The 17,253-nt window shown below is 52.9% G+C and overlaps 1 protein-coding gene across 1 annotated transcript in view; it reads left to right on the plus strand.

Moving 5' to 3' along the window:
- Positions 1–1,520: 1,520 nt before the first annotated feature.
- LOC129632990 (liprin-alpha-1-like) overlaps positions 1,521–17,253 on the plus strand; it is a 97,824-nt gene continuing 82,091 nt past the window's right edge. The window contains exon 1 of the mRNA XM_055554751.1: positions 1,521–1,770. Within this exon, the coding sequence (XP_055410726.1) occupies positions 1,645–1,770 (126 nt within the window). The 5' untranslated portion in view covers positions 1,521–1,644. The remainder of the gene's footprint in view (positions 1,771–17,253) is intronic.

Consider the following 17,253-nt stretch of genomic DNA (forward strand, 5'->3'; position numbering starts at 1 on the left):
TGGAGCGCCTGGTTTCCCGATATAGGCCACCCGTCGGGATGACAGCGCGCAAGCGGCAGGCGCAGTCCCCAGCGGGCATGACGAGTGAGGTGGAGGTGCTCAGGGCGCTGAAATTGCTCTTTGAACACCACAAGGCCCTGGACGAGAAGGTACCAGCCATCCGGCCGTCCTGAATTTGTACACTTGCTGCCTTGTTAGGTGGATGATGCACATATTTATGTAACTAGTTGAGTTTTGAGCGTCTTGAATTCTTGTATATACATTTTTTTCTGTAAGAAGTCAGAGTTTTATATGGTTAAAAAGCGTTGCCTGCGTACATGCTCAGTCATGTCCGAATCTTTGCAACCCTGTGAACTGTAGCCCACCACGCTCCTCTCTTCATGGGGCTTCCCAGTCATGCATACTGGAGTGCGTGGCCATCTTCTACTCCGGGGAATCTTCCTGACCCAGGGATCTAACCTGCCCTCTTGCATTGGCAGGCGGATTCTTTACCACTGAGCCACCTGGGAAGCCCCCAGTTAAAAAGTATTCGTTGGCATGAATGTCTCAAGATTTATTATATTCTGTATATCAATTTGCAGTTAAAAACTGGGTAATAATTAATTTAGGATAACATTTTGTTCTCTCAAACTTAGAATTTAAAGCTGTTAACAAGCAGATTCTCTTGACGTTAAGCAATGAGAGACATTAAAGGTATTCTGTGACAGTACCCATGTATTAGGGTGAGTATACACTAAGAAGTGTACTAACATATATACACACATCAACACACAGTGACTCGGCCCCTTTTATTTGAGTTGAGAGGTGATTACGAGTAGCACTCGAGAGCTGTAGTTTGTTCGAAGAAGAATTAGGTGCCACACATAAAGAGGTAAGTTTGATCAGTCTTTGTGTAATTTCCGTGAATGGTTTGTCATTTGAATCCTTTCATTTTAAAAAAGAATGAAGGCTGTAGTGGTGGGCATCAGATGTTATTTATCTTTCTGATTGAGGACCCGCCCACCAGGGTTACTTTAATGACTAGTAAACTAGACTTGTGGCTCAGAGCTGCAGGATCTCTTAAGTACCCCCTTTGTCCAGTAGAAGATAAATTCTGACTCTAATCACCGGGTGGTGTTTGGGATGGATAGCATCACCATGTATTTTCTTTTTATGTTGTGTTTTCAGTTTAGAGTTGAGTTTTCCAGGTGGAGTTTTGCTGTCTTTACTTAATTTCTTTACTCTGATTCAATGTTTTGGTTTTAGCAGATGATTCTTTCAGAGGAGAATAACCAGGAAAAGATACTAACGGACAGGGTGCTTGATGTACATCATGAGCAAGAAAACATGCCAAGCGCTAATGGAAAGGCAAGTCCTTGGTCTCGCTCTCTGTCTGGTTCTCGTCTTACCATCCAGTCTGTGCGGGGCTGTTGGGACCTCTCACCGATGCACCATGTAGGTCTGAGCGGCCGTGAGGGTCCTGTGAGCTCCCAGAGCGCAGAAGGCAGTTTTGACCTCACAGATTGCCCGGAAGTACTGTGTTCCCTCCCTCCCAAAACCAGGCTGTGTAAGGCTTCCTTTCCCCCTTAGAGACCCTCGGACGGCTTGGCGAAGGAGACAGAGCTCCAGGAAATCATACAGAGGCAGTTGCGGGAGCAGAGGCAGATGGAGGAGCGCCTGGCAGCCCTCTCTGCCCACGTGAAACATCTGGAGGAGGACCTGGACACGGCCAGGAAGGACCTCCTCCAGTCCAAGGACAGGAAGAGAAAACTTGAGCGGGACGTCCGCGAAGTGAGTGACTGCAGCTGTGTCTGTTGTCCTGAGGTGGAATGTGGGTTTCTTGTTCTCCCGGGGATCTCAGCCTTGGGATGGCTGCGTGAGTAAGAGCAGAGCACTGGAGAGACCGCAACTGGCTGCCTCCCTGCCTCTGCGTCGAGGTCTCTGGGGGAGAAGAGGCCTGGTCCAGGCAGTCCGTTGGCAGTGGAGCAACATGAGGGCAGCCCTGACGCTGTGCTGCACCCTGGGTGTGGACTCCTCCTTTGCACAAGTTCTAGGGGGCCCACTGTGTTCCTTTTCTAAAAATTCATTCATTCATTTATTGGCGTATAGTTGCTTTACACTGCTGTGTCAATTTCTGCTGTACAGCAAAGTGAATCAGTCATCTATCTATCTATCTATTTATGTATCTGTCTCTCTTTTAGATTTCCTGCCCATTTACTTCACCACAGAGCACTGAGTAGACTTCCCTGTGCTGTACACTAGGTCCTCACTCGTTGACTTCCTGTGTAGTATCAGTGCTGTATATATGTCAACCCGAGTCTCCCGGTTCATCCCCGCCCCCCCGCAACTGCCTGTCGAATGTGTTCCTGATGATGCTGAAATTTGCTTCTGATTCACTCAGGCGAGTCTGGTGACACCTGTGGAGCCTGTTCTCTCGGAGAGATGGGAGCATGCTGTGTGGGCTCTGCTGAGGCAGCTTGCCTGGCCATCTTCTCGAGTTTTCTGAGGTTCCGCTCCGTGAAGGGATGTGTGACAGTGATACCGGCGGTCAGACAAGTCGAGTGGTGTTTGCTCACGCTCAGATCCTCAGGCCCGAGCTGTGTAACCATGTGGAATCGTGATGTCTCTGGCGGTCGTGTCTGCGGGTGTCATGATTTATGAGAAACTCCCTAGCGGTCACTGTGAAAACAGAAGAGTGCTGGGGACTCAGGCCTCTTCCTGTGAGCCTCGCCTCTCCTCTGTGCACAGACAGACAGCACCCACCCTGCCCACCCCTCCCCTGTGAGACCATCTCAGAGAGAACCCCTCCAACATGTGGTATAGCAGGTGTACTTGTTCAGTAGCTTGGTGTGAGTAATTCTGTGTGAGAACTCAAACCAGAAATATTTGCACAGGTTTGTATAAGCTATTCACACTACTCTTTGGCAACAGGAGATTGGGTGTCCGAGTTGAATATGTATAGAATTCTAGAAAAAGCGTTTTCAAGACCTTTCACTTTTAAAGTTAGGACTTTGCCCACATTGGTTACTTAGTGACCAGGGAGGGACCTGAAGTGGATTTTGAGGTGGCGGACAGGAGTTGCACCAGCAGCAAGTTCTGGTCCTGGTTTGAGTGTTTCATCCATGTGGTGTAAGTCTGCTTTTGAAGAACTAGGCTTGAGAAGGCTGCTCCCAGTTGTGTACAATTTGACTTCTGTTTCCACTCGTTAATATGCTACTTTAATTCTGAGGAAATTGCATGAGACTTTTCCAACTTTTACTCGAGGAAACGAGCCTCAGAGCTCCCCGTTGGATCTGTTGAAGGTCCCTCCCTGTTCTGGGTCAAGCCCGCCTGTATGGTGTAGCAGACAGAGGTCCTGACTTCATGCCAGATACCTTCCCTCCTGGAATTCTTGCAATAACAGGGTAGTTTAGTATACTTTTCGTTTGCTGTTTGGGTTTGTTACGTAGAAAAGAAGCTTGGTCAACCAAGTGGCTGGACAGAACGTTAAGACAGATGGGTGCCAATCGTGGCAAATGTGACCTTTGGGATAGGCGCATTTTTGCTCACGTCCGAGAAAACTGCCGTGTCTAGGACTTTTATTTTGAGGACGTTAACTTTATGTTTGATTTGAAACTTAGGACGACATCAATGATAAACTTGAAAATGAAATTGCAAATAAGGATTCTAGGCATCGACAGGTAATGGCCTTTCTGAACTGTGTCTGACTTTTATAGTAGTGAATTCCTGAGGAAGGAAGGTAAAGATCTTTTCATGTGACTCCCACATTGGAAATCAAGTCCCAGTGTAAAGTTCTTATGACCCTAAAATACTGTGTTCAAAAGTGTGGATGTACATCATGGTAAATCAGCTGTACTGGAAGGAAATACATTTTTAAAAAATTGCGGGTGACTGCAACTTACAGGTTTGCATTATTTGGGACTTGGTTTAACCATTTTGTGGAATTCCATTCCTGACTCTTTTGTTTTACTTGAACGTGAATCTGTTGGCTTGTTAGAGTTTTTACCGAAAGAGTCGAGAGCAGCAGGGAACTTCACGGCAGCTGGCTGCGTGTTGGGAACTGGGGTCACTGTGACAGAAGGCAGGGTTAGAGCTCCGGTCTGATTAGGGATTCTACTTCCTGTGGTTTGGTGAGCCTTACTCGCTCCTGTTCCCGAGTGGTCTCAGATAATCAGGATTTAACCAGGAAAACCAAATCTGGCTTCTCCAAAACAAAGTGAGTCAGTCTGGTGTGTGCCAAAGTGTATCATTGTCCCCACCACAAAAATTAAATACTAGAAAGCCATTGAAATGTATGATGGGGAATGCTAACTAAAAGCATTACGATATACAAAATAATGGCTGTAAAAGGCAGATCAGAAAATACTATGTACCATATGCTATTGTTTTCTGAGGGTTTTAAAGCACAGCATATTGTTTGTGTACGTACATAGAGGAATACGCACACAGAAAAAGTAAGAAAGCTGCTTAGAAACAAATGCTAACCTCTCAGGAACCTGAGCTTATAGATACTTTAATTTTTTTCTTTTTTAAAAAAGAATCTGTCTGTTCTACATTGAAAGTTTTTCAGAGTAAGAAGATCTGTTAAAAGAATAATCGTGCATTTACAAATACTAGTTGACTGGCATTTCACCAGGCACGCTCTTATCAGGTCTGTATTTCAGAGGAGATGAAAGCCATATTTTGGCTTACACGCCCGTAGCCATCTGCGGTCGGTAGGGTTCCCTCTAAGTGATGATTCTGGTGATGTTTTAAGAAGGGTCCGTAGTGAACCCTTCTTCCCTTAACTTGTCAATAAGAATGAATAAGCTTCTACAGATCTTCTTTAATATATAAGAATTTGTTTTGTTTTTTTTTTAAGACGTCCTTGGGGAACGTTTAGGAAAAGCAAATACTCTGGCAGGAGGTGTTCTGCTCACTGAGACCAAGCCCAGGAACACTGAGAGAAAATTTACCCTGACGGAGCTTCCGAAACAGAATGAATCCACTAGACACGTGCATTTAGGTTTTGTCTCAGCTTGCTTAAAGCGACAGTGGCTACACCTCTCGGCCTGTTTTGATCCTGTGCTCTCCCTTTGTAGACAGAGGATAAGAACCGCCAGTTGCAGGAGCGCCTGGAGCTGGTAGAGAAGCTGCAGCCGAGACTGCGGAGGGCAGAGACGCTGCCCGAGGTGGAGGCGGAGCAGGCGCAGAGGGTGGCCTCGCTCTCCAAGGTGGTGCTCTGGGTCCCTGGGGGGCGGGCGCAGGGAGGGCCTGTTCCCCTGCTCTCCCACCGCGCCCCTGCCGGTGCTGCTCAGTCCACACAGGAGCGCAGACGCGGGGGTCGTGCTGCCCGTCTGAGATGGGAGCGCTCCCTGAGTGTCAGGCAGGCCCCACTTCTGCATCATCCCTACGTTAATTTCCCTCCAGTTTTGTCCCGAGTTGTGTGTGTCCCTAGGACGCTTCAGCTCCGAGTCACTGCTGCTCAGAGTTCAGTCAGCCACTCAAAGCCTAGCAGGATAGAGACCTAGAAAAATCCCATTCTCGTTTAAGAGATGGCCAAAATAGCTCTGTAATGAACACAGTTTTAAGTCATTATCCATACACTTGTTAAAGAAGTCCCAGCAGGGCACGTGCAGACCCGAGGCCCCACTCCCCACTCGCCGTCCCCAGGAGCCCGCGGGTGAGAGGCCATGTCCGTGGGATGTGGCGCTGCTGGGGGCATCGACCCCATTGCCAGCCAGCCAGCCATCCTGTCCTTGTGGCGGGAAAGGTGTTGCCCTGCGCTGCCGGTGGGCACTGGCTGAACATAGAGAGTCGGGCCGGGTCTGTGCTGACGCGGCTGTCGGAAGCCTTGCCAGGAGCTCAGTGAGCGCCCGAGGGGCCATCACGTCGCGGGAGGCTGCCGGTGTCCCGTGCTCGCCGACCCTCCCAGAGCAGGGTCACTAACAGCCGCCAGGGGGCACCCTTCTGCTGTGATCTTCCTCTCCAGGCTTGGTTTCTCCTCTCCCCTGGCATCTCTGCTGTCCATCCCCAGTCGGCCTTGTAGTCCGACCTTTTGTCTTCCGGAAGCTCTACCATTCAGGAGGCTAAACGGTTCGAACTTCCTTCCCGGCTTAGGAAGGTAGAACGTGTGCCTCGCGTTTGCCGCTGTCTGCTGCCCGCACGGGCTCGCCACAGGCAGTCCGAGGAGGGAGCACAGCGGCCGTGGGTGTGGGGCCCGGGGCACGGGGAGCACGTGTCCTCTCACAAGCTGGTCACCAGCCCCCTCCGTGAGCCATGTGTCACACACGAAGCCGCGCAGGCTGTGTGAGCAGGCATGTGGGCGTGCCCCCCGCGAACCCAGGGCCCGTGGTTCGCACAGAGCATGGCCCGCTTGCCGCCCCTGCGATCACAGCCCGCGTGCCGTCAGGACAGGGTTGTTGTGAGCGGAGCTGACGCTGTTCTTGGCCGACAGGCAGGAGAGAGAGACACAGCAGCATGGAGGATAGGCTGCGCCAGATGGAGGCCCAACTGGAGGAAAAGAACAAGGAGCTGCAGCGGGTGCCTGTGCTGACGGGGAGGCGGCGTCTGGGCAGGAGACGTGGCTTGGGCGGGGGCCAGCACTGCCTTTCTCCACCACTCCCGTCTCTGGCATCGAGTGTGTGCCTGTGTGGCCCCATCTGCTGATCCGGGCACCCACCTCCTCGGGAGCAGGGCCAGAGGTGGTCGCCCATAGGCAGTGGGCAGGAGCCAGGGCCTCCCCACATTCAAAGAGGCTGCTTGTTGCTCTGACCAGCCAGTCCGGGGAGCTGCTTGGGATACAGGTGGACCTCACGACTGCCCCTCAGACAAACCTGGGGTGCCAGCCCGGGGCCCATGAAACTGAAGGCATGGCGCCCAGGTGTGGAGCCTGCTTGCCTCGGACGTGGCGCTGGAGTCCCACATGCCAAACCGCTGGTCCAGACACGGTGTGTGTGTAGGATGGCTGCCTCTAGACAGGAGAAGCGCAGTTGTGCTGCGACAGAAGGCGCATCACGACAGGAAAGGGTGATGGTGGAGGCTCGCGTCACCGAGTCCTGAGAGAGGTTTCCCGGAAAGGTTGGCCACACGGCAATACAGACCATCCAGGAAATGGAGTGGGGATCCCGGGTCCAGCCTCACGTGTCAGTACTGTCCCCACCATACCTGTGTTCTTGGGCTTGGACTGCAGAGCCTCACAGGCGGGCTTCCAGGGGGCAGTGGTTCTGACTCCCATCATGCGACCCGCGGTGAGGCGCCCTCCCTGCTTAGGCGGAGAGCTCAATATCTCCCAATCAGGGGTGCACTTCTTACTTTCATAACTGCTGCTCAGAGGCTGTTGAGATCGGGATGCTGTTTATGACTAGACTAAGCCAATTCAAAGTCAACTTTTGTTTTGCTTTAAAAATCTTTGAAGGCCGATGCCTTATTGTGGAAGCTGTGACAGGTTTTGTTTCCTTGGGCTCAAAAATCACTGCAGACGGTGACTGCAGCCATGAGATTAAAAAATGCTTGCTCCTTGGAAAGCTATGACAAACATAGACAGCATATTGAAAAGTAGGGACATCACTTTGCCGACAAACCATATACTCAAACCATATACTCAAAACTATGGTTTTTCCGGTAGTAACGTATGGGTGTGAGAGTTGGACCATAAAGAAGGCTGAGCACTGAAGAATTGATGCTTTCGAATTGTGTTGTTGGAGAAGACTCTGCTTTAACAGAAAATAAACTTTTAAAATGTATTACGATGGAAAATTGCAAACATGCACAAAAGTGGATGGAGTAGTATAATAAATACCCATGACCCGTCCCGTCAGTTCATCTCAGCAATTTCTCATACAGAGCCAATCTCAAATAGATCATTCTTTTGTCTTCTCTCCATTTTTTTTTAATACAGTAGGTTCTGAAACAGCTTTATAAACCTTGAAATTGATGCTCATTTTATAAAACACAGACTTGGCAACTTTGTTATTGCATTTAAAAATTGTTTGAGGTAATTATTTCCAGTTTTTTAATATGAATTTTCATATTGGAAAAGACCCTGATGCTGGGAAAGATTGAAGTCAGGAAGAGAGTGGATGACAGAGGATGAGACGGTTGGACGGCATCACCAACTCAATGGACATGAGTTTGAGCAGATGCTTAGCAGAAGTTGAGTTACGTTCTCCTTATGGCGAATCCACTGCTGTAACACGTATAGCACTTCTGGTTTTGAACACTGAATGTGTTTGCATTATAGATGGATTTAGAGTGTGTGGCTGTTGTGTGTGGTTCAGAATTCTGAGTAGTCCTTTCTGGATTCACCCAAGAGCTGAGACAAAGCGTGAGCCATTCACGTGGGCTGTGCTGTGCGTCAGAAAGATAATACGAGCCACCTACACAATCTAAAATTTCCTAAAAACCAACGGGCTACTCGACGTCCTTCTTTCACCACGAGTCTTGAAATCCTCTGTGTGATTTCCACATCGGGCTTTGCAGCAGCCTGTCTCACGTGCTCAGGGGCTGCACGAGGCGAGTGACTGCCATGGCCGACAGCACAGAGCTTCCAGGTTGAGTTGAGTGACTCACAGACTTGGCCCGTTTGACTTGTTTTACCCCATGAGCAAGTGAAGTGGGCTGTAGAGGAATGAATGTGAGGAATGCAGGTGAGCTCCATGGAGACAATTGAAAGCAGTGAGAGGAGGGAGGGCAATAGAGTGAGTCGTGTCCCCCTGACCCGAACCCCCCGCCTGAAGTCCAGCTTCTCTCTACAGACTTCATCGTTGTTAATGGCTTGCCATGTTTCCTCCAGAGAAACCTTTTCTACACCTGAGATGGAACTTCCTCCTCATTATGGTTTATAAGGGTTAATATTGTTCTGAGTGTTTCCATTTGCCAGGGACTCTTAGAGAACATTTTCTCAGAATTAAAATGTTGGGAGTTGATACCTACTCACGTAACCTGTTCTGCACATTTTGGTGCAAGTCACTTGACATCCAGAAAGCAAGCGGTGCAGGCTGTGTCATTTGCTGTTTCGTAGGACCAGCTGATTCTAAACCTGGAACCCCTGAGAGCCGAAGTGGACCAGACGAGACTGCGAGGGGCTCCCTTCCACCACAGGTAGGCTGCTCCCCCGGGCAGCTCCCCTCAGCGCTGTCGAGTGTGACAAGGGCCTGTCTGGTGTGTGGACAGTATGACTGGGTGTTGCTCATGGTCGCACCTCAAGGAGCCTGTAGCTTTGTGGCCAGCGAGAGGGAAGAGACAAGCATCGTTCCTTAGGGTCAAACTTGGTACCACGGAGTGGTAGTCACAGGATTGACAACACTCAAAACCACAGGCAGAGGTTTGGAAGTAGGGGGCCGACCAGTTGATATTTGGGCGTATTCATTTGAGGGGCCTGACAGACTGTGACACCGATGTTTCTGAAGAGTCGCAGAAGGTTAATGACCTGTAGTCTTTTGACTGCGGTGGGAGGAATCACCTGGCTTGTGAATGAGGCGAGCAGATTACTGAGCATCCTGCTTTTTTCTTCCTCGTTGTTAGAGGGGCGGTAATTCTTATTGAGTATTTAAATGTTTCTTTGGCTTCTTCACGGAAAACGGTCACAAGTGAGAGAGAAACTCTAGCAAAGGTGATTAAGTGCTTACTGGTGACATTCATTCATCTGTAGGAAATCGACTACTGCTTGCAGCCTGACTTAGGAGACAGTTTGGAGCCCATACACATATTTCTGTGTTTGTGTGCTTAGGGGATCCTCGCAGTCCAGAGCCCCCACCCAGCCTTCTTCTAGAGAAAAGGAGATGTCATTTAAGACAAAGGCAGAGCCAGAAACTGGTCCTGTGTCTGAAACCACGGCGGGTGGAGTTCAAGGAGAGCACGTGCCCTGTAGAACAGGAGGGGACGTGGCCGGACTTGGTGGCAGAGCTCCTCCAGGGTGAGGGGCTGGGGCTGTCAGAGGTGGGGAACCCCTGCTCCCGGGGTGGACGAGGTGAGTGTGAGGAGGACTGCGTAGACAGTGGAGGAAGAGGAGGTGGACACGGCCTCCTCCTCTTGGGGGTTTTTGGGTAACGAGGAGGGACCTGGTGCCAGGACCCGAGGCCTGACACAATTGGGGGCTTCAGATGGAGAAGCCTGGGTCCTGGTCACCAGTCCCGTGTGTGTCAGTGAGAGTGAGAGACGAGAAGAGGAAGCAGCCGCGGGGCAGGAGGAGCCGCTGTGCTCTGAAGACAGTGGGCCACAGCGGCTGGTGCGAGGGAGGGGTGTCTCCAGGAGGCAGCTCTGGAGGGGTCACAGCAGTGACTTAGCAAGCAGCACAGGTGGGGCCTCGGAGTGGGGCTTGTGGGCAGTGTGGGCTGGGTGGGGGGCACTGTGCTGCCTCAGGAGGGAGGGAGTGGGGACTGAAAACTGGCTCCCAGGCAGGGCAGGCACGGCGTATTTGGTGGGACCTCCCAGAGGAATTGGTCACCTTGTCTCTGAGACCTTCTCCCTGAGGAAAGAGCTTCGGGTGAGGAGGGGGAGAGAGATGAAGGCTGCACCCCGCGAGGGGACTGGGAGGCGATGGTTGGGGGGCGACCCAACCCGGAGGCCTCTGTGGCCCTCAGAGGACCCTCGAGGGCCCGCAGTCCACAGCGGGACTGTGTCGTACCCCCCACCCAGTTCCCAAGTGTGCTCTAGCCCCAGGCCCTTGGGTGGAAGTGGAGCAGAGAAGGGAACAGTTCTGTCAGGAGGGAGGGGAGACGGGAGGGAAGACAGGTGTGGCTCCGGGAGATTCCAGACTTCCATCTCCTGTGCAGCACAGTGTTCCTTGCAAAACCGTCGAGCAGAGCAGCGTGTGACCCCGAGCAGGCTGAGCTGGTGGTCGGCCCTGGCCACTCTGCAGCGTATGGGGTGTCCTGTCCTCGGAGGAAGGCCCTGTCTCCTGGGTTTAGGGACTCCTGCACGTGAAGGCACCCCCCTCTTCCCAGAGAGAAGACTGAGCAGAGCCCGGGCGGTCCTGCAGTGCAGGCGGCTCACAGTCAAGGCGGGGCCGCCCTGCCTCCCAGCAGGCCCCTGCTGAGTGAGCTCCTGGCACCTGCAGGCCCAGGCCTTAGTGCTCAGGGCCTGAGCATCTGTGCTGGGCCTTGTTCAGCCCAGAGTCCGGTGACACGCTCACCTCTGCTTTAATGGGAGACACCAATGGTGCTCAGCTCCGAGCTGTGGGTCTGAGGCTTTTCTGCTGTGGGTTGTCTGAGGCGCCTTTAAAAACACTGAGAGCTGTGCAGACAGTGTTCCAGGCAGACCGGTGATTGTGATCCACGGACTTCCCGTGGGAGAGGGAGGTCAGAGCAGGCGTGGGCCGAAGGGGAGGTGGGGTGCCAAGGGGAAAGCAGAGCAGGTGCAGGCCCTGCCCTGGGACCTGAGAGCGGGCTCCAGGGGGACCCTGGACGCCCCAACTCCAGACAGCCGATCCTGTCCTAGTCAGCTCCACACCCTCGCGTCAGCACTGCCTTCCCCACATACAGGAGTTTTCCAGCTGCTGGGGATGAGCCCTGAGTGTCTGCGGAGCAGCGGGCGGCCTGTTGCTATTGGAGCCAGGAGGGCAGTGCCCTCCCGGGGGCCCTTTTGCTGTGAAATTGCCGATCTTCCAAATGGACAGGCTTTGGCCCGTCTGACAGAGTGAGCTCTCTTTTCTTCTAACAGTGCTGCTCTTTGCCGTGTGTTTCAGCCGACCCCACTTGGGCAGCGCCCCGGACCTCAGGTTCCCTGTGGCGGACCGGCCGGCAGACTCCTTGGGCAACGGGGCGGTGCTGTGGTGCCCCCAGAAAGGCCGGCTGGCAGCGTTGCACGATGAGCCATCCGAGGCAAGGACCCCGCCGCCCCCTTCCCATCCCTGGTGGGCACCTTGTGAGGCACCTGCCCCCTCACACTGTGGTCCTGAGGTGGGTTTGGAACAAAGCGCTGATAGGTCGCTTTACGTCTTCCCATTTTCCTTTTTCTGGCTAAGAGTTTACTTTTAAGGCATGCTTTTTTTCCTTAACCAATTTTAATAATTTGTGGCCTATTGTGAGGCCCAGCATGGTACTAATTAGCACAGTTTTGAAATCGTCCTACGAGTAAATGGATACACATATCCATCAGCTTATAGTGAGAGGAATTCTCATTGGAAGTTTAAGTGCCTTTATGTTTTCACCTCATTCATGCCATGTATTTGTTCATACATGTCTGTGTTTTGAGCTTCCACATTCAGTGAGCAGTTAGTTTGGGCCAGACATGGTCAGAAGTAGGACTCCAGCAGTGAATTAAAAACCGTGTGTGTTCTTTATCCACTGCTACGTAACAAATCATTGCAGAGCTTAGTGACTTCCCAGGGAGCAGCTCACAGTCCTCAGTGCCTGTGCATTGTAGCAAGCGGGCCTGGTTCAGGGCCTCCTGAGGGCACAGACGCGGGAAGGCACCCCAGGGCTGGATGGCAGGCTTTCAGACTCACCTGGCTGCTGGGGACAGGCCGAGGTCCCTGCCGTGTGGCTTTCCCATGGCCTGGCTTTCCTCGGAACACCCTCTGAGAGCGAGAGTGCGGGGTTTAGCCCGGGGCCCTTCACGCCCTGGTCTGGAGGCCGCACACCTTCACTTATGTTTGCGAGAGTGAGCTGCTAAGTCCTGCCTCGCTCAGGGGCTGAGCAGGAGTTGCCCCTTCTGCCTCTTGAAGGGAGGAGGATGGAAGAATTTGTGGACCCCTTTTTAAACCCGCGCAGCCTGTTGAACAGTAATGAGCAGGGAAAGGAGACCAGAGTGCCTGAGTTGTCCAAGGAGGAGGGGACGATCGTGTGTAAACAGGGTGGCCAGTGAGGTGACACCAGGAGGGTGACCTTGAACCAGAGACCCGGAGGCAGGAAGAGAAGTAGCCACTCGGAGATAGAAAAAGGGTCATGTCAACCAGCGGGGACAAGGGAGAGAGCGGGCCACATCAGGGAGGAGCCTGGGCTCAGGCCTGAGCAGCTCGAGGCCAGAGCCTGTTTCCTGAGGTGAGGAGGGCTGCCGGGGCGGGGAGCTAAGAGCCGGGCCTCAGCCCTGTTGAGGTGGACGAGCCCATGGGGTGTCCCGGGGACGTGTCAGGAGAACAGCTGAGTGTTCCGGCCTGCATCCGGGAGAGGACTCATTCAGCTCAGGGTGGACTTGGGGTCATGGGCATACAGATGGCATTTAAAGGCACGAGCATGGTAAAGTCACCAGGCAGGTGCCGGTGGAGAGAGATGGGGTGCAAGGGTAGAGCTGTGGGGCATCCTGCATTCCAAGGTTGAGAAGGGGTGCAAGGGACTGAGGAATAACCACAGGGAGGGCAGGGCTTGGAGCCCAGGGAGAGACATGCTGGGGGGGGGGGGTGGGTGGCGTGGGGGAGGGCAAGGAAGGGAGGGGGCTTGGTAACATGGGTTCCTCGAGCCCCCGGGGAGTTGCCCTGCAGGGCAGGGCTCACCGCCTGCTGGCAGAGAAGTGGAGACCGGGCGGGGAGGGGGACCATAGAGGCCACTCCCAAGGAGCTTTCAGAGACCCGCAGTGGGCGCTGCAGGGAGCCCTGGAGGAGGAATCTGCTGGTTCCCCTTGTGCGATTGGAAGGCGAGAGAAGGGAGAGGACATGCCGACCGGGCTGATGGGGGTGAACCCATAGGCAGCTGGTTCGCTGGAGCAGAGCAGGAATGATGGCAGGTGGTCCTGGAGCCAGCGAATGGGGTAGCCCAGCCCTGGGGCGGGGTCGTGACGAAGACAGGAGGCGAGGGCACTGGCCACAGGGGACAGGGAGCCAGCAAGCCAGCACCTCGAGGCTGCCCCTCAGTTCCTTTGAGGTCATGTCTGGGAAAGAAGGCAGGACCTGGGTGACAGTGTGGCAGGGGGGACGTTTGCAGAGACAAGGGTGTGAGGTGTGAGAGCGGGAGGGTGGCACGGGGCACCGCAGGCACAATCCCATGTGTCTCTGATGACAGAGCCAGCCTTGCGGTGCGAGGAGCCATCCCCCAGAACAGCCCAAGGGCCTGTGTCCCGAGAGGAGAGCCGCGGAGGGGCTGGCCCTCCCGTCTCCTGGCTGCCCCTGCTAGTGCCTCTCTGTGGGTGTTCAGACCAGCCTGGGAAACGGAGGACTGGGAACCTGCGAGGACAGCACACTCTGGTGAACTGGTACCAGTGATGACCGCTGATAGGGACCCAGTGGCTGCCGAGCTGAAGGGTTCTTTTTTCTTATTTTCTTCCAGCCTGGCTGATGGAGGCATGGATGTATTTTTGTAATTTTCAGTTTCTGTCTCTGACTCCATCAGCCCACCCTGTGAATAACCTCATAGGATTGCCTGCCGTCCACGCTGAGACCTGGGTGTCACCAGGCCATCTAGGAACTGGATTCTCCCCCTGCCTGTTTCTTGAGTCCTGTTCGCTTAAGAGATGGCAGTGTCTCATGAGCATGGCCCATTTATCCACAGTCAGGGCTTCCATGTAAAATTGGGTTCAGTTCCTGATAGACTTGAGCTGCCCTGAATGTCGCTGACGAGACGTGGTCCTCTCGTGCCCAGGTGCAGACCCCGAAGGAGCAGGACTGGGAGCGCACGCAGCAAGCCAGCATGCTGGCCGATGTGGCCCAGGCGTTTGAGAGTGACGAGGGCGTGTCTGACGACGAGGGCGACAGGGTCACCCTCTTCAGCTCGGCCACTCAGCTGTCGCCCAGCAGGCAGGCCAATGCCAAGACTCTGACCGTGATGATGCAGGAGCAGCTGGACGCCATCAATGAAGAGATCCGGTGGGTGATCCTGAACTCAGCTCCCCAGAAACTCGGTTTCTCTGAGGAGCTGTCTTCTCCTAGGGACGTCTGAGTGTTCCATAGTAAGAAACCTGACCTCAGGTCTGCTTCAAGAATTTTCAGTTTTGAGATGGCCCTTGATTACAGAGCTCGGGCAGCCGGGGCGTTCTGTCCACGGTGTGGTGTCAGCGCTCTGTGGGGGCGGGGGGGGCGGCGTTGTGGGGTGTCCCCCCTCAGCTCTGAGCCCCAAGGTGGGTGAGGTGCCGAGGCGGTGTCCCCTGCGGCCCGTGGACCCTCCTGTGTCCCTCAGAGCCCCCCACGTTCTGGTGAAAAGCCACCTGGTGAAAGCTGGGGTTTTGGGGTTGGCAAATTCCCACTCAGATCTGCCTTTTCCTTTTTAACTTAATGTAGTATGAAGATTGGCTTGTTGTAAGACAGTGGTCCAAGGACATGTGTTTGAGTTTTTCTCATCTCCTCAGTATATTTAAGATGTTTTCTTTAGACACCATCTTGGCAGGTATAACAATTTTCAAAACAGGATAGAATCCAAAGGCCTGCCTCGTGGTGAGCAGGGGGCCTTGGGTCTGGGTGCAGCCAGGTGGCTGGGGGCCCCGAGGCCTGCCTGGTGCCACACCTGCCCAGCTATGCCCGTGTCCTGAGTCCACGTTCAGAGTGGCCGCAGGCCGGTGACCCTGCACAGGACCAGGCAGAGCTGCTGCTCAGACTGGTCTCATCACGTCAGCCCAGGCCGAGGTGCCCGTTCCTGTCGGCCGAGCGCGGGGCTCCGGGGGAGAGGCAGGGGGTGAACGGGACAACCAGCAAACGCAGGTGGTGTCACCTGCCCATTTCACGCCAAGACAGACAGCTTTGTGGGCCGTGTTTGAGCACAGACGAGCTCAGAAAGATGGTCTTTCTGCGTCCCTGCAGGAAATATGGAACGGTTATAGATTAATATTTTTATTTTTACAGCAAGTTTTCAGGTAAAAGTGATTTTTCCTTATGCGACAAGTTGACTTGATGTAAACGGTCAATTCTGTCCATCAACTTGTTATCAACAGTGAAAAACTTTGCAGATGTATGAGTTGAAGTGCAGCTGGAGTTTACTTCCTGTAAGAATCTTGTATTTTAATTTGAAAATCATTGTATTTGCATAATCGTATATTTAAACTGCTATATAAAAACATCCACCACACATTAGGGGAGAAGAGCAGAAACTGTGAATTCTAGGTTAATGCAGCACATTGACATGAATCCAGAAACTCACACAAAGCTGGTGGAGAACTTCATCAAGTGATGCGTTTGTATGTATACAACCTTAAAAAAAAAAAAAAATGATCAACTCAGCACTTCATCTGGTCTGGAGACTTGTGTTTAGAAACTGCAGCTTGTTTGTGAATTGCTGTTTTGATTATACAGAGTTCCTGATTCCCAGCGGAAAAGACTTGAGGCACTTGACGTGCATCTCTGCCCTGAGAGCAGGGGAGGCAAGGGTTGTCAACTTGAGGTATCTCTTCACAGGAAAGAGAGTTGCCACCGGGGCCCCTTCAGAATGTTAGAGTAAATAAGTGAAATCAAGCGTGGATGGTCAGGGCCAGTTTGTAAGACTCAAGGCTAAGTTATTCTAAGTTTGAGAATATTCAAAAGAGGAAAGGTAGAACCTTTTGGCTGAGATGTTAATTGAGCAACTGTTTCTGGAATTTGCTAATCATGACACAGAATGCCAGCCCAAATTTATTGTCCAGACAGGTTCCTCTGCTGACAAAGGCAGGTGACGCCTTTTATTCTATTTTAGGTTGATCGAAGAAGAGAAGGAGAACACGGAGCAGCGGGCCGAGGAGACTGAGAGCAGGGAGGGCAGGGGGAGCTTAGGCAGCCTCCGTCGTTTTAAATCAGTGAGCTCCCTCAACCTGCTTCCCACCTCCTCGCATGCTGGCTCCTGCCCGCCCCTGCCCAAGGCCAGAAGGAGGCAGCAGAGCCTGGCGCAGGAGGGAGACCAGCTGGGCATCATGACTCTGGTATGTGACTGCCTCCTCCCTGCCGCATCCCTCCCCCAGCATGCTGTTTTTTGTTTGTTTTTTGTTTTTTCTCTTTATACCCAGAAGAAAATCAGGTACATTTGCTACGCTCAGAGGTCTAAAAGTTTTTAAACTGCCTCGTCTTTAATCATTCCACAATGGCACAGCGACAAATTAGTCTTGATATTTGGACCACCACTTAGCACGTCATCATGAACTCAGCCAGAGCCTGCCTCTGTAACGTTGGGCCTGGCCTTGTGCAGGGCACAGCAGCTGCAAGGGAAGTTTCTGTTCTCAGGGAGCAGACAGCTTCGTGAAAGTAACCATAGGCAGCTCTCATGGCATGGGAAAGCCATACAGCACATTTTCCACTGGGGATGCCTGGCTACAGGGTGCAGGGCATGCGGTGGGAACAAAACCAAGAATCTACATTGGTCTGCTTACTGATGGACCTGGCCACGCGCTCAGGCCAGCTCTGCGTGTGAAACCAGGTTAAAAGCCCAGGGCCCCAGGGCCCCAGGGCCCCAGGGAAGACGTCGGGCT

Source organism: Bubalus kerabau, chromosome 18 (genome assembly GCF_029407905.1).
Source record: "Bubalus kerabau isolate K-KA32 ecotype Philippines breed swamp buffalo chromosome 18, PCC_UOA_SB_1v2, whole genome shotgun sequence".
Classification (NCBI taxonomy): domain Eukaryota; kingdom Metazoa; phylum Chordata; class Mammalia; order Artiodactyla; family Bovidae; genus Bubalus; species Bubalus kerabau.